Genomic DNA, 27,454 nt, shown 5'->3' on the forward strand with positions numbered 1-27,454 from the left:
TCATCTGTAAATCTGTCTGAAAGAGTTACGCTCTCCGAGTGATTTCTGTGTAACAAGGGGTTGTGTTGTAATCGTTGCCTGCTCGTCGATCTTCTCGCTATCAAACAACGCGTCAAAGGAGGATGATGGTGTAAATAAATGGTACGTGATATGGTCGTAAGGAACTCTTTATTGTACGCGCAAATCAGTGAATTTGTATACAATCGCATCCATTCCGAATCATTTTCACACGCACTGTTGCTTCTTCTAATAATACTGTGACGGAGGTGTTACAGTTGCTGTGAATATTCAAATTATCTACTAATTAAATAGATTATCCAACGTTATAAATAAATTACAGGCTCGCTTAATCTAGACGATTAAATTATATTACTCGCGCGGTTTCGAACAATAACGTCGATCGTTTTGTTCCGGAAAATCCGGTTACCGTCGCTAATTGTAAGCGTGAATAAAAAGTACGGTCACCGAATCGATCATCGCGAATCGGTCCTATTCTTTTTTTTACCAATCTTCTCCGGTGTTACAAAGAACAAAGAGAAACGTTCGATGTGCCCCGAATTGTTCCGAATTTGTTCACTTGCAAACGGTGATCCACTCTTCTACCGTGCAATTTTGACACTGCACGTAGCAACACCAGTGAAATTTGCATCTGCACATCTCGACGCGTCGTTGTCTGACCACGTTGTACCCTCTGCCGCAGCACAAGCTGCCGCATCCGTCGCCACCGGAACTGGTCTTGTTGCACCTGCGACCAGCGGTGCCAGGAATGTCCGCGGTAGGATCCCTTTCGCAGAAATTCGGCGATTTTTGGTAATAGAACAGCTGTTTAGCGAGATCGCGAGGCCTTCGCTTCCGCCCTCCACCGCGATGTTTCCTCTGCCTCTGTCGATCCGGCCTTCTTCTTCGCGACCCCCTCACCCGCGTCAGCGGCGTTACGCTGCCGAGGTTGCTCTGCGCCACTAACACGGCGTTTCGGAAACGAACCTTCAACGTTTTCCCGACCAGTCGGAAGTCAGGCGCCACCTTCCAGCAGGTCTTCAGCTCGCAGGAGCCGGACATGCCGTGACACTTGCAGCGCACCTGCATGTTGCTCGCCACCGCCTGCAATTTTCAAGCGAATGTATTTCGAATGTCTTTTCCGCGCCGAGATCCGATGAACACGCGTGGAATGGTCAGAAAAGGGGCAGGAATAACGGGCGGAGGAAGGGAAAGGGGGGGAAATTTCTTTTAAACAAAGAGGTGTCGCGTACAAAACAGTTAATGAGTCTACGGCTGGGTGGTCCAGCCCCGGGCTTCGTCTTAATAACGTCGAGGCGAGACCGAGCGTGGAGAGCCGCGTGGAGGAGAGGAACGGGCTCGCCTCTTCTCCTACTCCTCTCCACCCTTATTCACCGTTTTCTTTTATACTCTTTCTCTCTACCGTGTTGCTTCTTTACCCGGTGTTCTAGCATCGTTGGCAAAGAATCGACGTTAAAACGCGAAGAATCGAGGGAAAGGAAGAAAAACGTTCGAGGAAGTTGGGTATATTGTCGCGGAATGAAATATTTATCGCGAGACTCGATGAAAACAAGGCTGTAAAAAGGAAGGCGAATGAAAGGGGAGATTAATCAAACGGCTTACCAAGCGACCAGCCTGATTGTTGTGGAGATTGACCGTCGACTGTATATCCCCGACCCTCTCGCGCGTGTCTAGGAACTGTCTCGAGAACTCCATGCCGTAGTCGAGGTTGTGAGAACAGCCGCCCCATTTCCATTGCGTGCCCCTTGCCTTGGCAGGAGGTTTACCCTTGTAGCTGGACGGGTCGCATCCGCAGGAGAGCAGTCGTCCCATGCTGCACGCTCGTGCCACGCTGTGGGCCACCCCGGCTGCTGAGATCGCGAACGCGAACGCTGTTTCCCTGTAACCTGTCACAAATCGAAACCTCTTTAGCCGTTCTTTCGAAGAAGCCACCTGTTACCGCTACGGAACGGAAGGAAGAAAGATGGAATGGTAAGCGATCGAGACCCGGTGACCGGCTAGCAAATTGCCGCTCTTACGGCGGAAGAGTAATATACGCAACGGCGACAACCGCGATCGTCGATCGTTCGGAGGAACGAGAACGCGAAACAGCGGGACACCGTGGAGCCGAGCTTCCGTAGAAGGAGTCTCGGTAGCGAGGATCGTTCGACGATTCGACCGACAGACAGCCATCAGACAAAGTTCAGAGGTAGATTATTCAGCCGTCCGTCAAAACAAAGCGTGGCCATCAACAGCGGCGGCCGGCGGGCATCTATTGACTGCATATATTAACGATCTCTCGGTGGGGTTCCCGTACACGCGATCCCAAACTCTAACCACCTTTCCCGACAATTTTGCACCTACCGTTTTTAGTCGAAAGTTTAACCAGTCCCGGGCACGGTTGTCCCTTTCGATTTCCCACGATCGACGATTCGAACAAGCTCGTTAGCCTCCCGGACGACAGAAAGTGTCGAATTTGAAGAGTAGAATTTGGAAATCCCTCGACCGGGGGGGGAACAAAACGGTTCAAGCTGGACCAGTTCGATAAGTAATGCGACGTCAAACGCACTTTTTCTTCGCTACCTCCAAGGTCTGTTCGTCCCCGAAGCGTCGCGTCGCGTCGACTGGAGTCGGATTGACGGATGGTCGATCGTCAAACCGCAATGGTGGCTGTCAACTTACAAACGATACGACACACGGCTGTCCGCATCGGCATTGGAATACGCGCGGTTCCAACTGTCCCTTTCTCCTCTCGACTGCTCGACAATGCCCACACATTACTCTGCCTCCCGTTGCTACATTCGAAAGAGCTACTCCAATCCACGAATACCGGGCGGTATTTGCAGTATTCATGAGAGACCGAGATACCGGGCAGAGAGGACGCGCTAAAGGCACATTCGAAAGGATTTGTGGTATTCGTTCTCGACACCCGATGAGCCACCGGTGCTGTCGTCACGACGGCCCCTTTCGACAACCATCCCTTTTGTTCTTTCCGTTTCCAGACCGTGTTCCCGAACGCGACTCGCGTCAACCTACCGACGAAGAAATCGTCATCCTTTTCCAACGATTCTCCACGATTTACCATCTCGTCGGGTTAGAAAGTTCCTCGTGGTTCTGTCTACTCTTAGACGGGACGAGGTAACGGTGGTACCGAGTCGCGTCTCGACGGATTTAACAGACAGGACGGATCCGTTTCAGCGAGAGAGATCGGACAGCCGGCGGTCGATTACGTCGCCCTTCGTCGATCGGAAGGAACCCGGACGACGTTAAAGACTCGACAGTGGCTCGATCGGTGGGTAAATTTTTTTTTTTGGAGATCGCTGTGTTTGATAGAAACGTCCCCGACAAGGAACGATCGAGGGATCTTCGAGTCGAATTCTGTCGGGCAAGATAGAATATTCGAAATATCGAATGTTTTCTGTTTCATTTGAAAAAGAATAGCAACGCGCCGAGTGGAATGAGGGCCCGGCTTTCAAGCGAAAACGGAACGAAAACGTCTCTTTATATGGCCTCGCGACGGGAGGGGCGGTTTGAAAGCTCGTGCTTTATACGGCTATTGGCAGCAACTGTTTTATAATGCAGATAACCATTCGAGGGCTGAAGCTACTGCAACTGCTGTTGCTGTTGCTGCAGTTCGGTGGTAAGAGGAGCACACCGGGGACTTCGTAATAAATCCTCCACCGGGAGTTGTACGTCTCTTCTGGTGGACAGTCGAGAGGAGAAAGGCTGTAGGTGAAACGAAGAAGAGGCGAACGCTGAGGTGCACAGAGGACCATGAGCTGCCTCTTCTCTTTACTCTGTCCGGCTGTTGACGCAGGCACGCGGTGACGGATGGCGCACAGACTTTACCCTGCTACCCTGTGTCAAGCCCGAATCACTGTTTAGATAACTCAATAGATAGCGGTAGTTGGTACGTGGCTGGATACCTGTACAGGAGTACACGAAACTATATAACCCTTTTGATTCTTTTCTACACTTTCACTGGTGAATCGAGCGAAATAGAGATTCCTCCGTCTGCTTGAATCACAGTTGTATTTACAAGCGCAAACACTGTCACCGCTGCTGGGGAACGAACGAACCTTGTATACCTTCACTCCGTGGGTAGTGGGTTCGTGTTGTGTGGGCCTGTGGGACAGTCAGAAGGAAGACCGTTTCGTGTACATTTCATAATACATTAAGTCGTTTCGCCGTGGTTTAACGAATAACGTGGCAAAAGGGAGACGTGAGGGAAGTGAAAAATGAAGAAGGAAAGGAAGAACGAGAGAGGACCGTGTCCAGAGAGATTTAACGATCCGCGTTCTCCTCGAGATACGTAGCGAGGCACGAATTTGACACGGTGGATTTCTCGAACGACCGCGTACCCTGCTCACCTGGCCACCGATGTCGTCTTTAAAAAGCTGGAACCGTTGGTAATGGTAAAGTACGGTCTGTTTCTCGGAAGCTGCTGCCCTCTGACTTCGGGCACGAACCTATTTTCACTTTCGGTCGCGACGGATAATCAGCGGATCGACCTTTCGTTGAAAATCGGTAGAAACGTTTGCCACGGTTCTCGCGGCCATTTCGCTCGCTCGAAAGAAGTCGTGGAATCGACACCTCTTGTTCTCTGGTTTCGGCAAAAAGAGCAACGGGGAAAAGAAAAACGAAGGTAAAGAAAAGGTGTACCGATCCACGAAGGTAGATAACGAGAAGACAGACGCGGCGAGATCGTGGCCACGCAGGATGGAACTTAAGCTTTCAGGTCAGGTGCGCTCGGTGTCGCGCTCTCGCGCACTCGTCCGGCACGATATATGTTTCCTCTTTCGACGCACGTACGCGCCACGACGAATTTATATGTCACACTGGAATAGGACAGTCGAAGAGGGCACTCTTCTTTTCTCGTCTGCTCGCTTTCGTTCTATCTTCCTCCTTCCTTTTAACGTGGATTTCGGACAGGTTCTCGGAGCTGGCAACGCTTAACCGCGTGTATTCTGATTTAAGGAAGCGCGCTCGTCTCTCGCCTACGCCGTTTCGTCGACGTCAACGACGTCGTAAAAGATTTCACCTTTCTCTCCCGTTTGCCCGCTTCTCGATCCTCCGTGTCACCGCGACTCGGTTATGCCCGCCTCTGCCCGCCCGTTTATCAGCTGGCGAAATAATCATTTTAATCCTCTATCGCTCGAATTTTCTATATTTCAACTCGGTAACATTCGTGTATTTGATTACGCTCGAATATAAGTATAAATTTCCTGCATCTCGTTTACCTCTCTGAAGAAGAACGCTGCTCTGTTGAGTTCTACTGCTTGGCGTAAGGGACGAACAGTTCCACCTGTGCCACATGAATTGATGCTGACATTCGGATATCGCTATTTGCAGACCTTTAATCGCAGCCACCGTCACGTCCGGATTCCTGTGGCAGAGCTCGCGTTGCTCCTTCGTCAGGCCTGGTATACCGTTGCACACCACGGCATTGCCGCTCACCCAATCGTCCACGGAGTTGCTCATTAAGCAGGTCGCGCTGTAAATCAAACGACATTTACCGATTAAACTACTCCCTTCGCTTGGAACGTTCCATTCGAGGATCGCTGATATCTCTCTCTCTCTGTTAAACGTTCGAATACTTTCAGTGATTGTGTAGCTTGCAGGGAATCCAGACGATTTCTCCGTAAATTTCTTAATTTCATACTACGTTTACGAATGATGTTATCGAATTGGTAATTGCGATGGGATCTTTTCATCTGGCATAGTATAAATGTGATTTTAATAGGCTTGAAGCGAAAGGGATTTCTAATTGCTCGATAAGTTCTAAAAACGAATTGGTTGCAGTGCTTTCGCTCTCGTAAACTTGCATCCAGCCGTCGAATCGTCTGCTTTTCTTTAGACTATTTTACGAGACTAAGGTCAAAGGTGCGATAACTCTCAAAGACCGTTCGATCTATTTCGTTCCGTGTTCCATCGGATCCTCGCTTCGGTCGCTAACGCGTTACCCTTTTTCCAACCAGCCCCCTTTCGCATCGTGCCGATAACGCCATTCACGTCTCGGAAGAGTAGCTCTTAAAGCGCTATCTTAAGCGACAGCTTCTGCCTAATGGTGGCGCATTACGAGACACCGGGTGTTAATTAATTTCCAGATGGAAGAAGCCCAGAGAGGATTGCACCGAAGGGTGTACCACAACGAAGGGTTGTTCCAAAAAAAAAGAGAGAAAAGAAAAACACTCCATCGGGAGCGTACGTATCTTTGACAGGAAGAAGGATTTCGGTCGCGTAGCTAGTTTATTTCATTTTATTCGGTTCGTTCACGAAGTGGTCAATTTTTTTGCCAACGGTTCGCCTGGGTCTGGAACGATGTCAGAGGACGGGTGCAAGGTTCTCGGTGGGTCGCTGGTTATCTGCGGGTACAAATTAGCCGACGAGCTTCTCCTAAAGTAAAAGCTGTGTATAGCACCCGCGCGAACCAGGAAAAGAGAGAAAAGAGATGAAAGGAGACGCGCAAAGGGACCTCGAGGAGCCGAGGAAAAAGAAGAAGAACTTATACAGGTTGCAGCAAAATTCATGATATTGGATTGTCGCGAATGAATATTGGATTCGATGAATCAAAGATATCGCAAAATGCTACTTTTTCCAAGACAATTTGACGTTTAACGAAAGCTATCCATAATTACTGGAATCGTTTATTTCGTCAACAATTATCTAAAGTGTTATAAATTTTGCCGAAGCCTGTATATCGTCGAAGGTGTTGGCGAGGAGAGGCGAAAAGAAGGTGTCCCGTGAAACGTCGCGCTTCTACTCGTAGTGTGGGAAAGGACGGTGGAGGAGGAGGAAGATTTTAAGGGTCGCGAAGAAGGTTATTGAGGGCTCCCATTACCGATACACCGTTGCCACCGTCGCTATCTTTCGCGCTATTGATGATCTACGGGAAACAGATTAATGATCTTAACTCGGCGAAACAAATTACCGAAGACATCGGCTGTACCTGTGGCAGTCTGACCGGGTCGAAAGGATTCCTTCCTTCCGTTACCTTTCCCCTCCCCCGCTAGCTCCGTTCGTTGGATATCGGGCTTCTTTCGTCGCGGACACCTTTATTCGAGAGAAACGAGCAGATCTCGTACGCGACGCAATGGAAATAATAAAAGGGAACGATACCAGGTTCGTATCTTTGGATCGTGTTCCCCGAACTCGTGGGAAATCGTCGAGCAAATCAAGAGGGTGAACTCGCTACGCGCGAGACAGAGCGAGGAGGGAATAAGGACAGAGTGGCGTCCTGCATTTTTGCAATGATCCAAGGGGTCGCCGAAGAATCCAAGATGGCGTAGCTGATGCACGTGTTTTATTTAACTTGTTCGCAAAGGGAAACGAGACGAGCAGAATAGAAAGAGAGAATCACGGTACGGAATTTCGCATTTAATGGAGGTATACCCGCGGAGAGAGAACTCGTTACCAGAGACTCGCGAGAATTCCTGCGGTAGATATCGAATCGCTTCGGTTCTTTTATTTTCGCGCGAACCAACCTTCTCCGACTACTCTCGGTACCGTCTCGATATTGTCGATCGTCGATGAAAAGCATCGAAAAGACATGTGGGGTTTCACGATTTCCGCAAGTGAAATATTTCCGCGCGAACCACCGACGGTTCTATTATTCGACGAACCGTGATCGGTAGTCGAGTGTCGGGGTGCTAAGCGGTGGGTTGCGCCCCGTAAACTGGTTTATCGGAGCATTACATCACGGGGCAGTTATTGGATGCGGTGATTCAATGCCGTTCCGTAAATACGCCGAAGTGCACAGGCATGCTTGTATCTATAAACGCGCGTTCGTGCATGTCGCTACGGTGTAAGTACTCTTCGGCCTTGTTCCCGGATGCTGTTTGCAATTATTTACGAGAAACCGCGTGGGCAGGAAGGAGAATAGGTCTGACGTTTGGTCGTGGTCAGACGAGCCGGCTCCTCTCCGAAGTGGTACACACGTACTTAGCTACCTTCTATCTCGAAGACACAACATTGTCACAGATAGTTGAGAATGTTTGTCGTTTCGCGTAGCGAGGACGAGAAGAGCGATTTGTATTCCTCGAAGCGGACCAACCAAAGAATTCCTCCGCGATTCCTGGAACCGTGTTTTACTTCCGCGCTAGACCCCCGCCTTCCGGAAAACGTCACGATCGCTTCTGGCTCGTACATTTCTCAAAATTCCATTTTCAAGCTTGAAATGATAGACAGATTATTATTAGAAAACGAGAAACGACGAGACGGCTTTCTCTACTTGCGTTACCACTTCTGTGATCGTCATCCCGAGACTTAACTTCGTATAAGGCATTATACCGATTGAACGCGTTAAGAAGAAGAAACGTTTGTTCGCGGGAGAAAGAAGACGTCGAACGATCGTTCCATTGGCGAAAGGAAGATTCGATTAGAGCGTGCAACGCGTTCGACACAGTGCCCGGGCAAGATCGGGTACAGGCATAATGAAGATCGCAGCGGGATCGTTCGTTGTTCGTGCCGGCTGAAAGGGGCCCCTATTTGCACTTCGTCATTGTACTCTGGCTGGAAACCGTCGATACGGCCGCTCTGACTCCACGAAACGTCTCTATTGACAGATTCTTTCCGGAATCGCAATAGGCGGAAAGGAGAAGACGCGCGAAGTCGTGCTCGTAAATTATTCTCGACGAAATCAGACACGGACATGCTTTGTCTTTCATAGCCTTTCTTTGTACGAGAATGATTTCAATACTTTCCAATTTGTCGAGAATCGAGTCACCCTCCACGGTGTTCGAAGGCGTGAAGATCATTTTTCAAGGCCTAATTTCGGAATGGATGAATAAATATCCTTGATCAAAGAGGGCGAGACTAAACAAGACACGACACGACACGAATCCCATCGCCTGATGCGGTGTTGCAATAACAAATCGAAAAGGATAAGATAAAAAGGTGAAGGATTTTACGATGCTGCTTCGTAAATGTTTGCTGAAATTAAAGTTTCTTGTCTTACTAAATTATTGAGAGGGTACGAATACTATGTTTCTATGCGTATCGGGCTGTTTGAAATTGTTCAAAAGTTGTACTCACCGACGATTCTCCAAGAGAATCAGCAATAGGGCGATTGTAGGTCCGATTCTGATGGCGATCCTAGACGGTGGTCCTTCGTAGACGCGTCCTGATCGAGAAGGAGGCATCCTGTCATCGCCCCGAGGACGTCTCTTATTCTTTAGCGCGGTTTGCCCGCTTTAAAAAGAGTCGAGTGCGACCCCTCGTCCAAGGCTGCACACCCCTAGCACCCGAACGGAAGGACCCCTCGCTCGAGAGACCGGCGTGCCTCGTTTCTCTTTCTTTCTCTCTGTACGCTGTTCCTCCGCACGTTTTCCTTTCTTTTCTCCTGTTGTGTGTTTTTTTTTTTCTTTTCTTTCTTTCGAATCCCACACCTACCACTCTCTTCCTCTCCCGTCACTGGCGCGGTGCCTGTGATCAGCAGTCTGGCACGCGTCGAGGACTCCTCCTCGCCCCGGGCACCGGCGCTTCTGCTTTGACGTTCCGTACGATTCGAGAGCTTCCAGTTTCGTCGCTTCGAGGGGTCGCACCGAAAAACTACCCCGGGACAATATCCTCGATGACGATCGAACGGTTCGTCGACCGACCGCCCTGGATACTATCAGCCACCTTTCTTCACCCTGCTACCGGAAGTTCCCTTCTGCCGCAAGGATTATAGCCTCTTGCGCGCTCTTCTTTGGAGATGAAAATACTGTCGGTACTCTTCGTCGGAAGATTCTACGTCGTTCTACGAGGTTACTTCACTGACACCGGTTCAGTTGTCACATCAGTTTGTCGAAATGGTTACCAAACGTGTCCCCGCAACCCCTTTCTCCGCGATGCGCGTGTCCCGTGGACATTCCACATCCCACGTGAGGAAAGAACACTTCCGAGTCCGAGTGAAGAGACACGAGGCAGATTTTATCCACGTCCGACCACGAGAACGCGTTTCGATGAGGCATCCTTGTTCGCCGCTTCGGTTCTCAGCTTCCGCGGCATTCTGTCGAACGCGTTTGCAACCCTTCGCGTCCGGCCGTCGCGTTTCCCCCGTTTCTGGTCCGCGACCGGTGTCGTCGGCCCACGGACGTCGTCCCGTACCTTCTCGCGAAGAAAGGAGAAGACCGATGCGATGGTGTACGCGGTACTTCCGGTGTGTGCACGCGTTCACAACGAAGTGTCAAGCTCAAATAAAAGAAAAGTCGCCCTCCGGGATCTCTTACTCCTCCCACGCACGCATCCCCCTCCTTTGGCGTTTGTGGTGTTCCTCTTCCACCGTTGCTCTTCTTCCGTCTCTTTTTCTCTCCGTATCTCTCCCTCTCTCTCTTTCTCTCTGTCAGACCGTCGGTCGCGTACCACCGCGGCTATCGTTTCGTTTCGTTTCGTTTCGTTTCGTTCGTGCAAACAGCCGGAACAGCAAACTTCCCGTGGCCGCGTCGTCGCGTCGTTACCCGTCGACGAGCGTCGCCGACACACCACCGAGCTGCGCGCACACGGCGCCGATACCAAAAGGAACGGCCGAGTAGCCGGCTTACCGATGCTTCCTCGAATTACCGATCCACTGGGAACCGTGGCCGAGACGAAGAGGGCCGAACAAAAGGGGTGAGAAGAGCCGAAAGCGATGAGAAAAGAAGCGAAGGAAAGGAAAGGAGAGGAGAGGAATCGCGCAATGTCCGAAAGGGGATGAATCGAGATCGAAATCGGTGGAAGGGATGGTGGGGAAGCGGGAGAGGGAGAGAGAGAGAAAGGGAAAGCGAGAGGGATGCTCGACGCAGAGGATACGAGAGACGACGGCGGCAAGTGGACGGCGAGTGGACGGCAAGTGGACGACGCGTGGCCACGCACTATATCGTTAATCCCCGTGTTTCGTTATCCCGACACGCTACTGCGAGCCGAAGAAGAGATGGACAGAATCTGATGATTCCACCTCCGTTGAAGCTCGAGACGAGGAGCTGTCAGGGAGATCGGTCTGTCTATGATGAACTCGGTGCGCAGTGCGCGGCTACGGGGGCCCTCCTCGCCCTCCCATAGGGAGAGAAAGGAGAGATAGGGAGCGCGGTAGGCACCGAAGAAACCAACTACCCCCCCACCATAACCACCACCATCCGGACCACGACCACCACTACCCGACGACGACCGCCACCACCCTGAGAGATTGAAACCGACCAGACGAGGATGCACGATCGCGAGTTAAACTAGCAACGGAGACGGACCGAGACCGAGCGCTGAGAAAAGCAGAGCCAGAACCAGAGCCAGAGAGACCAACTGAGAGAGGCAGAGACACCAGGAGAGAGAACCTATGGCCAGTTTCTGCATCTCCCTCTGTTTCCTCCCACTTCCGACCACCTTTTTCTTTCCAATTCTCCTTCCCTCTCTCTTCTTCGCCGTCTTTATCGGCCGTACGACCGTCTGAAAACGCCTCTTCGCGAACCAACAGGTATTTCGCGTCGACTCTTCAACTTTCCGCGAAGTTTCTCTGACGCAAGGTCGATCCTCGAAATTCTTCCTCTTCTTCTTTATCTTCGGAAACGGATCCGTCGCAATTTACGATCCGATCGAACACGACCAACTATCCGTTACTTGCCCCTTCGGGGAAGGAAGGAAAGAAGAGGGAGACGGAACGGAACGGAACGGAAGGAAGGAAAGAAGAAAGGGAGGTTGCCCTTGATCACGTGGCAGGAAAAGTAGGAGGAGCGAACTTCCCCTACCTAGCATCCCCCGGAGGATGCTCAATCGGCATAATTGAGGTTTATCTCCGTTCCCTAACTCTGTTTTCCGCCTACTACTCGAGCCCGTTTCTCCGTTCTCCTTCTATTTCTCTTCGTCTCCTCGTCTCTCTAACCTTGCTCGTTTCCGTAGAATTGTGCAGAAGCGCGCGCGCGCGAATACCGTCGAATCGAGCAAGGGTCGCGGTCTTGTCCTATCGCAGTTACTCTCGAACCGTTTCGAAACGATAGACCACAGCACCGGATCGCTTTCAACGCGCTTATCCGTTCAGTCCTCTGGCCCCGTTCAATCCCACGCAGCCAATTAGCAGAGCTTTCGGTGTAACGACCGACTCGCCAAGATCCCAAAGACCGTTGTCGCGATTATCGAGGGTGAAACGCGTAAGCGTAAGGGAAACCGTTCCGTCCCCCTTTCGATCCAAGTTTCCGTCCTCCATCCCCTTGTCATCCAACTTCGGCTCTTTGTCCTTTTTTCATTTTCTGTCCTCTTGCTCGATCGGTCGAGCTCGGATTCATTGACGTGGTCGGTGAGTTGGCAATTAGTCGCAACGAGCCGGTACGCGCAGCCACGGGCTACGGGTATTGCTTACCCCTGCCTGCTGCCACGTGGTCCAAGATCAAACGACATCCCGAATCAAAGCGAACCCGGTCGGGGTCTCCGGAGGAACGTCGGATACGCGTCTCTTCGTTGATCATCGGATCGAAACGATGACGACGAACGAACGCGCAGGACTCGTTTGTCACTGGCCATTAGAATTCACGTGCCAATGAACGAGAATGCGTCGCATTGCGTTACAGGGCTTCCAGGAGGATCGAACGTCGCGATTATCAGCCGGTTTTCTCCTTTTTCCAGCTTTGAAACAGGCACGCGGACCGATTTCTTTCTTATTTATTCTTTTTTAAATCGGTGCGCGCGAGAACCGACGATTCTACGTTCCATTCGTTTGGTAGTGGACGCTCATTGCCGGGCCAGGTACCTCGATGCCGATAAGATCGTTCCTGCTTCCACTGAAGTTTCTCCCGTTTTCTTCGTTCCTCCTCGTTCCTCCTCTCTTTCTCCACGAATCGTTCTCCCTCTCCTTTTCAACGTGTACCCTCTGTCATCCTATCTGGGTGCATTACTTATCGTCCTATCCAGTGTCCTGACCATGATCTTGGCACGCGAGCACCGATACCATCGAACCACTCGATCATCCTATCGCCGTGCAATGCGCCCTCCTGCACTCCAGCTCGGAAGCCTAATTGGCCCGACGTTCGAAAAAAGGGCTATGAAACTTTTATTTTCTCCTATCTCTTGTTGCCTTATTTTATTTTCCATTAGTCGCGTCGCGTGGAAAAACAGAGTAGATCACAATACCAGATTCTACAGAGGAACTACATAGATTCTATCTATATTCGTTCCCGACTCGATTTAACGCGCGCTTATAGACTCGAGTTTCCGAGAAAACTACCACCTTGCCTCGTGCACTCGACTGTTACCCCTTGGAAGGTATGAAAATCCCGATAAACGAATTATCTTTCAGCCGTAAAAGGGTATTACATATTTATTCTCTTTCTCCTTTCTTTTCACTTGCTCGCATTGTTCGATCTGTTTTATTTCTCCGTACAAAAGTCGGAGCACACGAGTTTCATCTCGGCGAAGAAAACGATCACGTACCGAGCGTGATAATCGATCGATCGTCCTCGAGACTCGTTTTCGCGGGACAACGGATCGATATCGACGTTAATCGAGACGTCAAGCCGACCAAACAAGAAATCCCTAACGAGAAGCGTGGAAAAAGCTTCACGGTGCATCGATTCGTCCTGTAAATTCTACTCCATTCTTTCCTGCCCCGACGAAAGAGAGATTACTCGGGCGTTCGTCGAGAGAACCGTAGCAATTCGAACGATTCCGCTCACCATGGAAACTATGGTAGGCTGTGGGATCCCAGCCCGTAGACGGAGAGACCTGTCCGGAATGTTTTAATAATATGCATTCCTGCTGGAACGTTGAAAGCGGCGCAGGGGTTGTATTGTGCCATCACCCAACCCCTTCGCTCCGCTTTCGTACAACTATGATATAATTAAGCTGGTATTTTCTTTTTTTTCGGCTCGAAAGAATGCGTCCTTGGGAACGACGGGTAACGCGATACACTTATGGAAGTAATATTAAAAAAAAAAAGAAAGGGAACAGGGTAGGAGGAAAGTCGAACGTTTTCGAGCCGTCCCACTTCCTACCGGCCCTCTTAAGGACCAACATTGTGCTCCTCTTTGACGAACTCATCGGAGAGGACGAATTTACTTGTTGCCCGACAGGACCCGTCATTAACTATTATGTCGTAGACCGGCTGCGTCAAGTGAACGCAACACCCACCGCGTTCGAGAGATGAAAGAAAAAGAGGAAGGTGCACGCACGTATCCGTCACGCCCCTCCATTCATTCACCGTGAACTCGATGCCTTGTTCTTCGCGATTATTTCGGTACAAGACGCGTACAACCATGAAAAGGGACCAGTACCACCGTAGAGAATGCACCGGAAAGGATACGAACAAATCTATAGAAGATGTTTGAAAAATTGTACTTCGAGTATTCGAGTATCGTGTCATACCAATTAACGCTCTTATCGAATTGCCCTGTTTGCTACTTTTCAAATCTAAAGTATCCATGCCGCTCAAACGCTTAAAGGAGCGTCCATCGAGAGCATGTTTTTCTTTTGAAAGAGAAGAATGGGTATTTTGCAGCGACTATTGGAGGATGAGCAGCGAAACGGTCGAACAGATATCCGTTACAAAATGGTAACGCTCGATCGCACGATCAACGAGGAGATAGAATCCGAAGGCGGATGATCGGGCATCGTTTTCCGTTAAAAGCCACTTGTTGGAGTGCGCTCGGGCATGATCGATTTCCCGGCTGAAACGTAGCTCCCGGATAATCTGCTTTCGGGGATCATAGGCGTTTACCGACTGTTTATTATTCGCCTCGCTCCTCGCGTCTCGCTGGAAAAGCAAGAAGAAACGCGTTTGTTCCGTGTGCTTTCGCGCGTATCCGGGCTCGCGCATCCGTGAAATGTCCAGACACTTCAAAGAAAATCCGAGCGAAGGGAACGAGTAGAAAACACCGGGAAAACATCGGCTACGTTTCTCGTAAAACGTTTCACTCGGGATTCTGTCGCGGACACAATGGATGTCTCGATAGGGATGAAAGTGCTCGTTCATTGACAGAGGCCGATCCACCTTAAGTAATGACTTAAGAGGATAAAAGGATCTCGAGGAGATTTTGCTTTTCTTGGATGATATAACGAGCTGCGTTTCTTCTTGGAAAACGATCAGATTCCAATTAAGATCGTTAATTAAATGGCGAAGCGGAAGTATTTACATTTTATCAATTAAAAATCCGAAGGATTTTCAAAGGATTAACACGAGCTGCTGCGAGCCATCGATAAGGGAGCATAAAATGGAAGAATCAGGAGGTAGTAAAAAGAAGAAGAAGAAAAGAAAAGAAAAAAAAGTGAACATTCCAGGGTAGTCGTGGAGGGCAACGAATGGCGTATAGCTGAAAATAAGGAGCATCCAGGGATGAGGAATGGTTAGTCGAAGAGATAGAGGGAAGGCTAAAGAGGCGATGGGCCACCATGCTCGCCTATTATGGCAAAGGAGCCATGGGGATCCGAAGAGTGGCCCTCGACCAACGGCAATTCGAATAAATAAAGAGGGAAAATAAGATATATGCGCGTGGGTGTGGCGGCAGGCGGGACCCAGGCTCATTGCCACCTCCGAAGCTGTCGGATCTCACACTCCCTGTGGATCCGGCTATCTTCTCCTGCATATGTATACGGCTCTTTGGCTCGAGCCTATGGATCGAACCTTTCCTTTCCTTTCTCGACCCACGTCGCTTCGATTTCAACTCGGCGTATTTTTAATTTGACGTTTCGACGGTAGGGCGGCTCTCGTGCTGTTAAAATCTGCGATGTAAATGTAGTTGAAACGAGTATACGACAGTAGAATCAGCCGTACTTAGCAATAAGAATTTAAAATGGTCGATATTTTTCATTCTACTCGTTCGTTAAGTACACTGTAGTTATACGCTGTTAAAATCGGACATTAATACTTGACACTGTTTAAAACCGAACAGTGTACGTATTATGTTAACTGATATATTCCTCCTCGTAATTGTCGGACACCCCAATGTGCTCGAAACTCTTGGCCCGAGTTGATTACGATCCTTTACGACCGGTAAATCACTCGATGTTTCTCCTCCTCTTTCGTCCTTTTTTCCCTTCCTCTTTATTCGCGAAACGTCACGATAACCCTAATCGTTGAAACCGGTAGTAAAACGATCGTTACTAGTCGCGACAAAGAAACCGCCACCTTCGAGAACAAACGAGCCAATAAAATCGTTTTATCGGTCTTCCCTTCCTTCCTTCCGTTTTACTCGACTTTCGTTGAGTATTTAACATACCGATTAAATGCAGACAACACTTCACAGATACCGTGGAAAGTGTGGGTGGCAAGTTTATTAACAACTACGATATATTTATTTATGATATAAAAATGTACAAGAAATCAATTTAACGCTAAGTTAAAAAAGAAAGTATCGTATAAAAATGTTTGCGTCTTATTTCCTGACGCGAAGATACGCGTTTCGTCTTCGAGATAGCCTCTTCTTCCACCTCTCTCTGCGTGAGCCTTTTTTGATTCGCGACGAGCCACGAAGACAAGCGGATGGAAATTGATCGAACAAAGAAGTGTTAATTGCGTTATTATGGTCGAACAGCTTATCGAGGCTCCGTCCGTCTACCGAAACGATCGCGATGTTATCGGCTCGCATCGACCATTGTACGATTATTAAATACGATGATGCGGCTCTATTATCCTGGTATCGAGTCGATGCGATCGATTCGTGGATCAGAAAGATCGAGAGGATGCTCGTGATGGCGCGCGGTAGGTCCCTCGTACGTCCCACCCTTACGATGAGTTCATCGCGGACAGATTTCTGTTGTCAGGTGATCCGTTATTCGAAGCATCAACGTCGAAACGCATCGAGTGGCCTCTGTTGCCTTGTAAATACCAAAGTGCCTGCTTCTTACATTCACAATGTGATATAGAATATATTCACTAAGTTGATCAGCTGATCGACACATTAAAGATTTGAAAAGTTAGAAGTAGCGTAAGACTAATTGATTCTTAACACCACAGAGGAGTTGGCCATTTGCAAAGTACGATCAGTTCCATTTATCGGAAATCGTTCATCTTCCGTTCAAGCTATCGCGTATTAAATCCTCTCAACTGGTCAGTCCCAGCATCGTCAGCGATAAATATAGTTACCAGCTAATAAACTTGCTTAATTATGTACACAAATTCGTGTATACGAATCCGACGGTGGATGTAGCGAGCGTAACGAAGCCGAGTTGGGCGGTGGTGGAAATGTCAGTGGCGAGAGAGATGAAAACGGGCGATAAAGGAATGGGATAAAGGGAGACGGTGCGCAACGGCTAGCCGCACAAATGAGTATTTATGAGGCCGGCACGGCTCTATATTATGCCTCATTTCGCCGGAGGATCGATTAGCTCTAATCGAGATGTACAAACAAAACGTTAATAATAAACGTTGCTCGTTTCAGGTGCCCGCCGCGCCGCGTTGACTGGTTTCGCGAAAGTTGAACAGAGAGGAGACGAAGGGAGGAGAAGCGGATAGAAAGAAATTAACCGGCTCCGCGGACCGAGCGTGTCCTCGCTCGTACGTACAGGTATGTGTTCCGCTTGTGTGCGCGCCCGAGCCTGCGACACGTGTTCCTCGCACGTGCTGCACGCACGTGTACGTGTACGTGAGCACGAGCGCGCCTCTCGCGATTAAACATCGATTAGTCCTCGATACGATGGAACGATCGAACGGTGAGATTCGCGAGAAACCGAACGACGTCCGATGAGAAACACTACTGACACGCAACCAGTTTCTATATTAGGTTATTCCATAATAAACGTCGATTTTCGAACGATATTTCCCGTGCTCGCCGCTAGATGGACGCGCGTAAGTAATTTTCTCGCTAGTCCTCGCTCGGTAGTTCGTCACTGTACGCTGAAATAAGGACGATGATAGGATAATGGCTTAGATGGCTGGTTTTTAAGAAGAAAATTCTAAGAATTGGAAGGTATTTAACGATACGGAAAAAAGGTAATAGGATTCGTGAAAGAAGTTGTTTGAAACCGATTCGAACAGTAAAACACACTACGTTTCGCTTTAATAAATCCCTCGAGCATGTCCCTTGGGACTCTACGGGTGGTTCGAGCGTCGAGGAATCGCGAACGATGGATAGGGCGAAGAAACCCGCGAGTCGACGTCGTCTACGAACAGCGGGTGGTCTCCGGTTCGCTGAAAACGCGAAACAGGAACAACAACTTAGCGAATCATTTTATTACCAGACGTTACTCGATAATGTTCAAGCAGCAATCGTAAACACGATTAGACACTTCGTATTTATTCATACGATATCTGTGCCTTTGTTTTCGAGTTGACTCAGATTCATCGGCATATTGAATTTGATCCCATCCTTAATTAAGACTTCACTGCTCGGAGATATGGACCGTCGTGTAAACAAATTGGAGGAGCTGAAACAATGACCGACTGTGTCTCGTAATCAGCTCGTGTGTTGTAAATAATTCGCGAATCTTCTCTGTCCCGAAAGTTCGACGCGTGGATCGTTTTTCGACTCGTCTGGTCTTCGTCTGGTATTATTTCTGATTATCCCTTCCTATCAATTTTAAACAGCAAATCAATAGCTGAATTTTGCTACATTAGCAATCAAGGGTTAACAACGTTTCGCCGTGTATCGGCATGTTGTGGCGAATGGATTACTCCGCGGATCGGTCCAATCTGCGATTCGTCTCGGCCACGATGCTTGACCCTTTCCCACGCTACTGCCCGTTCGACGAGGGAAGAAATACTCTTCGAGGCTCTCATTAACCGCGTACAGAATCGTCGTAGTAATCTCGGGCTCGCGAAATGTCCGAGTTAACAAGCAGAAAATCGAGGTTTCCCGCGAGAAAATCGAGCGATAACTCAATCCTCTGGCGCAGAGGTAAACAGAGATTTCGTAAGAGAAAAGAAAGACAACGCGATCGAGCGCACCTGTATGACGAAGCTGTTCTCGTGCGAGCGAGTTCGGAAACGCGGTGTGTAATGCAACCTTAAAGCTCACAATGAGTTGGCCACCTACGGTCGCGCAGTCGGTGAAAGATGTTTCTCATTGTCTCCGTGTGCTGTGGGAACGAATTTTCGTCGAAATCGAACGAGATAAAGGATTTCATGAATGAAGAAGGTCGTAGATGTTCCTCCGACGGGATCCTTTCTATTTTTCTCGGTTTCTCTTTCACCTTTCCGGATCCTCCTCCCTGCTATCGTCTATTTTCTCTTTCACACGCGTTTGCGGCTTCCACGGAGCATCTTAGCGATCGGTTTCGAAAGGTGGAGCCTTTCTCCTCCTCGTCTCACCGCCCCCTCCTCTCTTCGCTCTTTCTCTTTTCCACTCTCGCTACGGTCACTTCTTTTATTCCCTTCTATCCACCGAAGCAGCATTATCTTATAATCGACCGAATGATTCTCCTGTCCGCTAGAATGGCACGACCTGCTGAGCACACGTTTCACTTCGTTAATGTCTGCCCGTGAGAGCGAATCCGTTCGATTTGATGACTTCTTTCTCCCGCAATCATGTTGGACGTCAACGGATGGAGCAACTTCTTCTGTTCCACGCGTTTTCACATGGTGTTCCACCTCGAGCTCCGACTGTCACGGGGTTTCGGAAGTTGTCGCAATGTTCGTTCTGAAGTGAAAAAGTTCGTCGGGGTGAACGGTTATCGGGGAAGGAGGGGAAGTCGAGAGGTGGTCAGTATCGATTTGCCTCGTACCCCGAACAATTCATTTTTGTATTCGTCTCACCTGATCGCAACGTGTGCGGTCCGTGACGTCATAATTCGGGGCCCCTTCGAGGCGTTCCGCCCCCTTAATGCGAGCCCCGACACCTCTCTCGACTCCGCGAGCCAGCACGCACTCCACCCTCTTCATCCGCGATTCTTCTTCTTATTCGCTTCGTCTCTTGCCGTTTCAACCGCGTCGAAGGGAAAAGGCAAGAAGACACGGAAAGATGAACGAGGGTGAAGGAGGGACTAACCGCGGCGCATTGCAGCCTCCTCCTCTCGCTCTACCTTCTGCGCTCTGCTGCCTCTCGTACCCCTTTTCCCTTCTCGTAGTGACCGAGGATAGCTGGATGGTATATACACCTGGAAGGCGGCCAAGGGGGATATAATGGCTCGGTCGGACTTCACACGATGCCGACCGGTACGTCGGCCTCGAGGATGATGCGCGCCACGGACAGGGAGAGACGGGGACGAAACGTTGCTCGGACCTCCGGGGGAGGACTTTCAGTTTGATTTTGCGGAAGGATCGCTCGTATCTTTCATTCAGCTGCAAATCACTGGTGGCGAGTTTCAATAAAATTTCAGGAACTCTGCGAAAGAGCATTGGGTGCCCCCGATTCGCGAGGTGGGCGACGTGTGCGCGTCCCGCGACGGAACGCAGCAAGTGAAAATAGATGGAAGATGGAGAGAAAAGAAGTAGAAGCGAGCGGAGAAGCTCGAGAGGAAGATTAGGGTACTCGAAGGCGTCGGAGAGAAGCGGAGGACAGTGGGGCATCTCGTGCAGAAGAGTCGGAGGGTGGGCACCGTTAGCCGGTTTTGTACGAGCAACCTTCGCCGCTGTCAGCCCGCGGGGGCCTTATTTCAAGACCGTACCGAATCAGGCACGACAATCGCTCTAATATCCACACGAATGCCATGCCGGAGGCCCTCGTGCTCCAACAGGCCTTCCTTCTTCATCTCTTCCTTTCTACTCTCTATCCATCTGTACTGTTCTGCTCGACCTAACTCACCACGAGTGAGAGATCTCTATTCTTTATTTCTTGCTGTCGTTACAATTAATACTGGCGTACTAGATCAGTGAGAGATCGGTGAAAGAATCGTGAAACAATACGAAGCTTCAGGTTTTACCTGTATCCATTATATTCTTTTTGTCGGAAGAGAAATACTGTTTTCGATCAATGAAAAATCGAACGAACGATTAGCGATTGTTCGATGGAAACGAAACGATGGCCGGCGATAAGGAGAAACGATAAACGATAACGAATCCATGGTCGGTGTACCGAACGCCGGGCAAGTATGCGGAAATGACGATTAGAGGACCGTAAAACGATTGGAAACCCAAGGGATACGCGAGTAAATAGAGGCAGGTTTCACGACAGGTTGGAAAGTAACGTTGAAAGTGTAGATAAGCCTCGAAGGGTATATATACACGAACGAATCCTAATCTCCGGTGGATGGCAATAAGGACGGCGAGGGTTTCTTTTACAATCGGCCCCGGGGGCCAATTAGATCCAAAGTTCTTAATCCGTTTATCAGCCGCGCCACGGTGCACGAGCCTCTTTCATCGGAACGGATAAAAGAGCTTTCGAGTTCCTCGCCGAAGATGCCTGAATCCAATCGCAATGGAATACCTGAGAACACAATTTATGCTTTAATCGACTCGCTCTTTCGAAACGGCAGACTTTTTCAATCTTCTTCGAAAAGAAGGATAAACGGACTGACTTCCACGGGTGTGATTGGAGATATCCGATAATTAACTCGTTACGGTCCTTTATCTTCAATCGAACGAAAGGCATACAAAATATTACACTTTAGCTTTGAACAATCATAAATAAATCTATCATTAAAGTGGCAATATTTTTTCTCATTATTTTCATTAGCTTTAACAAAGGATACATTTTGTAGAAAATTAAGTGTGCCTAAAGTGGAAGAAAAATCCACGAATTTGAGTGAGGATATTTAGTCGATACGATCGTGCAGGCTATGTGGAGGAACGAAGCCTTTGGATGGTGGCGCGGTACCACGGTATAATAACAGAGCACCCCAGCCCCGACTAGCTGATGACTTCATTGAACTGGTCCCGGTTGGCCCGCGGGTCCAGGACCTCCCTGAAACCGCCTGGAAATTATAACGCCGGCCTGCGGCCAGGTCCGCTTTTGATGCGGCCCAGACACGTTTCGAACATTTAGTGGATCCCTCCAGGCTTCCCTCGAACGGTCCCCAATCTTCCCTTCTTCCCCCTCATCTTTTCCCTCGATACGTGTTTTTCGCGTCGCGCTTCCGCTTGTCACCACGCTTCCTCTCCCCGTTGCCACGCGTGCCTGTTCCAGCTTCGGTTAATATAATAACGCGACGTATCGCGAGGGACACGAGGGTTTCATAAAGGAACGTTGGTCTATAAACTGGCGACTTACAAGCACGATCCGTTCAACTACAATCGCGAACACGCACGCTCGTCTATCCGTGTTCCATAACCGGGGACGCGAACGTTGTTCCGTTCGCGGGATTCTTTCGGAACGGTCGTTGTTTTACATGGTTTAAATCGCCGGTCCGTGGACGATTCATCGTGCCAAAAGCTGTGAGAACGGCGCGGATAGACGTCGTGATCGGGTTTCGATCGTTGTAGGCCTCGTACGAGAAGAAAGCAGCAACGATCGCATAGCGGAAGAGGAACAAAGAGAACGGGCAAGGGACAAGTGGAGAACACGGGGAACGCGGAGTCGTTTAACCCGAACGGGTCAGCCAGGGTCGAGTTCCTCTTCCCTCTGTCCTCTCGATCGAGAACGTATCGATTCCTATGGGAAATAGAAAGTGGCCACGTGGTGCGTACGTTCAGTCTATGCGAAATTTACGAGCGGACTGCCTCGTAATTACCATTGTGGAAACTCGGAGAGAAGGCAGGACGCGGTGGAAAACGCAAGACAGCACAGCGAAGAGCGAAACTCAACCACTGCATCTATTTTAGTTTAATTTAATTTTGCGTTTCGAAGAGGCGGAGAGAGTGAGAGGGAGCAGAAAAGAAAAAGATGAAAGCATCGAAGCATCTCGAGGCCAGTATGTACGAAAGACCCCGTGAGCGGCGTGTAATTGCTACGGAAGTTTAGCCGGGCATCTGTTTACCCAGTTGGATCGCGGCCTGTAAACGCCCATTTCGAGATCGTTCGAATCGGTTTCCATCTCGGCGCGAGCGCGCTTATTACCCGCGGAAACTGGCTGCCGATCGGTATCTGACTCGCATTAACGACGCTGCCACGACCGTTTCGAAACCGTTCGACACGGTGGCCTTCCATCCTTCGGTAATTAGGAACGAAACGTGAATCGTGTAATTATTAGTTTCGATATCTACTATATCTGAAAGTTATGCGGCTGGACGGTTCTCTTGGACGTTCTGATAAGGTGACTCGATGTCGAGATTCAAGATACCGTACACTAGGTACACATCGTGCGTGGTTCGTGTTCCTCGGAATACACTTTGCAGAGTATTCTCCGTTAATTTACCTGAGTCAGCTGGATGCACGGTCCGATGCTACCGTGGGTCGCCGTACGTCCGGCGCCGGCCTATCCAACGCGAAATTCTTGGTCGGAAGGTGGATGACGAGGAGGGGCAGAGGCGCAATAAATTGGCGAAACGTCAGGACGCATAAAAACAGCCGGATCCAGCTCGTCTCGCTGTTTCTTTGTCGTGGGACCGATGACACGGCATTGGTCCCCGGAGCAAACGCGGCTTTCGATTCCACCACTTGGTCACGAGGTCCCGCTCGATCGTCTGAGACGCGGCCTTGCGAGATTCCCGGCAAAAACCGTTTGCGGTTCCCTTCCTTTACCTCTGCTTCTCCTGATGTTTCCTTTACAATGTGTTATGTCTCTTCGATTTCAATCCCGAATCTTTTATTTTATCTAGAACGTCCTACGAGCGATGTGCATTGTGAAAATGGTAAATTTTATTCGACTTTATTTTTGATAGCCTATAAACGGCAGAGGAGTCAAATGGTCCGGGGAACGATGCACGGCTCTATCGAAGAGGGTTCGTCACGCGTGCACGTCAGCGGGTCGATCCTCTTCGTTTTTTCCCCGTCTCTCCTTCTTTCGATTCGTTCTCGTCATAATAGAAGAATCTGTTCGTGGCTGGCCGCTTTGGTCCGCCTCTATCGTTTCGAACGGCACACCGGTGGCCGCCACCGGGCGGCACGCCGCTCGCTCTCGAGGTTCCCGGAGCAGGTTCTCAGGAATTCACGACTCATGCGACGACGACCGGGTGTCCGAGTGAAACGTATAATGGCATTTAACGAAGAGGAATCGTGGTAGCCGGGTCCGGCGAGCTTGCTCCAAATTGCTAGGTCAGGCTAATGTCGAAACGACGGCCGTGGACAGGGCCTGGTATTGTTCCGACACCCTTCTCCGTCACGATGGCTCGTGGGAACACGCCCGTTTCTTTTTTTTCTTTTTTTTTTTTTTTCACTCCATTATCCTCTCGAGCACCCTCGCCTCGATATATTTTCCTTGCTCTTTTGGGAAAGAACCACCTTCTTTCTCGTTTCACGTAGTAATACGGGCCACCGTGATTTTCAGTTAGGAAAAATTTATCGAATCTTCTTGCGACGACGCGTTCTCGCGAATTAGCGTGTACCAGTGTCGGAGGAGGATGAAAAAGGGGGCGAGAAAAAAAGGATGAAAAAGAGGAGAAAAGGTGAAGAAGGTGGGCTAAAGGGAAGCTCTGCTCGTCTCTGAAAACTGGTCTGCTGGAGACGCGGTCTTAGCAGCAAAGAAGAGTCGAAGGAGCGGCATTCCCCGGTAATTAGTCTCACCCATAAATTACTGGCTATTCCGTGTCTGTGTTGGTCACAACTCGGTAACGTCCTCCTCCTCCTCCTCCTTCTATCCTTCCGCTCGGTCTGCCGTCTATTTCCACTCTTTTTTTCGCATCTTTTCTCGTCCCTTCTTTCACATTTTACACGCTGCCCCTGGTACGGCACCTACGAAAATAAACGATCCACCTCGACGAATATTTGCCCGATCTTTGCCCCGTAATCGTAGTCGTCGACGACGACGATCTAAGCGATTTAGGTGCCAGAAGGTCTGAGGCTATGGGAACGAGAAGGAACTCGTCTCTATCCTGGGTCCAACGTGGCTGGTCTTCTGATCCGGGAGGATCTCTCGGGACCGCCGAAGAGGCACAGGATCCCGCTGCTAAATGAGCTGTAATACGGACCCCCGCTGACCCCCTTGCTTCTCACTCTTCTTTCCTCCCTTCGTGCTTTCCTTCTCTTTCGCCTTCTTCTTCCACTCGGCCCGTTTTCCAGTCTGGTGGCCACCTCCTTCTTTCTCTCGAAACTACTTGCCCCTCGGGTTGGATTCGGCGGTCATGATACGGCCACACCGGACGATTCCTTTTACCGTCACTCTTCCCGCTCCTTTTATCGTTTCTCGTCTTTCATCGTCGCTGTTATCGCTCGTCTCTTTCTTACCCTTTCGATGCAACGTCGCGAATGAAATTCTTCGAGAATCTTTCCAATCGACGATTAACTAGCCGGATCGAAATCGAATCAAGTAGAGATGGAAATTCATTCGATAAGACTTTCGTATCGGTCGACGAATCTGTCGGATTACGTTCTCTCGAGCGCGAAACGGTTCTGGTCGCTTCTACGAAGTAACGGAGAACGGTCGTGACATCGAGACCGATCGCTCGGTCAACGAAGCAGTTGACCCGTGGCTCGGAGATACGAGCGGGCCGATCTGTCAATTAGGTCAGCCGTTCTCCATCCTCGCTACCGGCGAACAGAGAAGGAGAGGGGAGGAAAGTGGAAGTACTCGGTAGGATTTATTTTCAGACGCTTACACCATTGTCATTGCTGTTTCGTTATCTTGCAGCCTGCGTTTGATATATGCAACGCGAAATGGATTTCGTTTCGGAATTGGAAGGATGGAAAGATAGCGGCGCGGTTGGAAGAAGCTGGTGCTCCCTCCGTGGGAGCCGTGGCGGCATGGCAGGTTACAAGAAGCAGAGAGGAGCCGAGAGGTTCTCGTTCTCGTAGGAGAAGTTAAAAGAGGAAAAGAGGGGCTCGGTTGCGTCTCGTTGCCGCCGAGTGGCGCTCACCTGCCTAGTCCGCAACAGTCTCGTACGGTTCGCTCCGACCAGGAGCCTCGTCGCCGATCACGGACCAACGATTCTCTTCTCTTCTCTTCTCCTCCATCCCCTACCATCGACCTCCTTCTTCGCTTTCCACCTCCGCACCATCTAGCTACGCCACGTGTCGTCAGCTTTTCGACCTACCCTCTATCCTTTCCTACCCTTTCCTTTCCATCTACATCACCTTTCACCTCCCTTCGCCCGTCCCCTTTGCCCTCTATCATCCCTCTGTCGTTACGACGATAATCCAGGAGAATCCGATCGGAATCGATCCTTTTCTTCGAACGAGTGGTGCAGTGAAGGTGGTACAGGTGGTAAGGTGGTCTTGGAAGGAGAACAGAACAGAAGAAGTAAGAAAAGAAGAGAAGAAGAAGAATGGTGGGGCTGATGTCTTCTCTACTGCTTAGTACGCTTTTCTGGTGGGGGTAAAGCAACACTCAAAGTTCGTGGTGACGTAGTTGTGGCAGGAACGCGACGCGTTTTTGTCCCAGGCCGGAAGAGACGATATTGTTCCTTCCTAGATTCGAGAAAATCCTCGGCAACTTCTAGCGAGAGATAAAAGGGGAAGTATCGAGAGTCGGAAGAAAGAGGTGGAATGGCTATGAAACGGTAGGGGAAGTTTCAGAGTGGGGGTATATCTAGTTCAAGAGACCGGAAGCGGATGGTGTTCCGGATGTTTCTCGATTTAGTGATAACGAAGATACACGGTGCTTCCAAGAGCTTGCGAGAGTCAAAGCAAACCGAGAAATTTGATTGTTTTTCCATCGTTCGGTGTAACAGGCTGGAAAGAGAAGATGAGGATTCGACGTGTCCGATATTTGCATTTCGCCGAAGCTCGTTCGCTTTGATTTCGAGACCGAAGAAGAAAGAAGAAGGCGCGGGAGGAGGAGAAAGAGGAAGTAGAGGGCTGTAGCGACGCCGAAGAAGAAGAAGAAGAAGAAGAAGAAGAGGAAGAAAAGGATCATGCTTCAGTGAAGTGTCGGCAGAAGCGAAGATACACGAGAAAGTAGTCGAGAGTGGACGGTCGAGGAGATCGGGTGCTCGATAAAGAAATTTCTCTCTCTCGAGATCGTGGAAAAAAGGATCTTTGAATATTCTTTAAAGAACACGTAGCAGTGATCTAAACGAGAGTGGCGTCATTTCTCGGCGAGTTTCGTAGGTCAGGATTCGACAAGGTTCTTTTCTACGTCACAGAACGCGTTCGATTTCCTTTCGCGTTCTCGGTTGGAGAACACATCCGTCTTCCGGTATCCAGCGACACGAACGGCCGGGAAGGAAAGCAATTGTCTGAGGACTCGCACGGAGGGGCGGAGGGGATGGAGATGCGCCTCGTTCTCGTGGCGATCTGCCTCCTTCTCGTCACCCCCATCGCCGGCTCTTTCTGGTACGTACGTTTACCATTACTTTATTCCTCTTTCCATATTTAACGCTACCACTACAAGCTCAGTCCAATTATCGAACTAACTTTGGTGGTAATTGAAATCAATTAAAAGTCGCTCCTTTCATGTTAGCGAGTTAACGAAAAGAAACTAGCAAAAACGGCGGTTGGCAATCAAAAACGTCACACTTTTACGTAGGTAATTACGTAGAAAATAATCGGTGTTTGAGCACCGGTAAACGTCGTTCCTCTACGAACGTGACGAACTAACGAGTGCTCCAGTTCCGAAGCACGTCATCTGGGTTATCAATTACGCGGCACGTTACCCACACGCGGAATGATTAATGATC

General features: G+C 49.6%; 2 protein-coding genes across 5 annotated transcripts in view; one reads left to right on the forward strand and one right to left on the reverse strand.

Annotated features, from left to right (window-relative positions):
- The window catches only part of LOC117601014 (protein Wnt-6-like), a 71,185-nt gene that overhangs the window by 25,720 nt on the left and 18,011 nt on the right, over positions 1 to 27,454 (forward strand). The window contains exons 1-2 of one of the 4 annotated variants that reach the window (XM_034317215.2): positions 17,310 to 17,435; positions 25,468 to 27,110. The exons of 2 other annotated variants lie outside the window; for them this stretch is intronic. In XM_034317215.2, coding sequence (XP_034173106.1) covers positions 27,043 to 27,110 — 68 coding nt within the window. In that variant the 5' untranslated portion in view covers positions 17,310 to 17,435; positions 25,468 to 27,042. Of the gene's footprint in view, positions 1 to 17,309; positions 17,436 to 25,467; positions 27,111 to 27,454 lie in introns of those variants that run through there. One more of the 4 variants, XM_034317216.2, reaches the window with a different exon arrangement.
- On the reverse strand, positions 160 to 11,057 carry Wnt10 (Wnt oncogene analog 10). The gene is made up of 4 exons (XM_034317220.2): positions 9,031 to 11,057; positions 5,238 to 5,491; positions 1,621 to 1,904; positions 160 to 1,101 (listed from the first exon to the last, which is right to left on the reverse strand). The coding sequence occupies exons 1-4, from the start codon at positions 9,135 to 9,137 to the stop codon at positions 574 to 576; spliced, it is 1,173 nt and encodes a 390-aa protein (XP_034173111.1). The 5' UTR covers positions 9,138 to 11,057; the 3' UTR covers positions 160 to 573.

Source organism: Osmia lignaria, chromosome 16 (genome assembly GCF_051020975.1).
Source record: "Osmia lignaria lignaria isolate PbOS001 chromosome 16, iyOsmLign1, whole genome shotgun sequence".
Lineage (NCBI taxonomy): Eukaryota > Metazoa > Arthropoda > Insecta > Hymenoptera > Megachilidae > Osmia > Osmia lignaria.

Bases quoted from the DNA above. Each gene is read 5' to 3' on its own strand.
- Wnt10 (XM_034317220.2), bottom strand. From the start codon at position 9,137: ATGCCTCCTTCTCGATCAGGACGCGTCTACGAAGGACCACCGTCTAGG. The intron at 1,905-5,237 runs GTAAACGAGATG...GATTTGTGACAG, and splicing joins CAGCGTTCTTCTTCAGAGAG to GTTACAGGGAAACAGCGTTC. The intron at 1,102-1,620 runs GTAAGCCGTTTG...TGAAAATTGCAG, and splicing joins ACAATCAGGCTGGTCGCTTG to GCGGTGGCGAGCAACATGCA.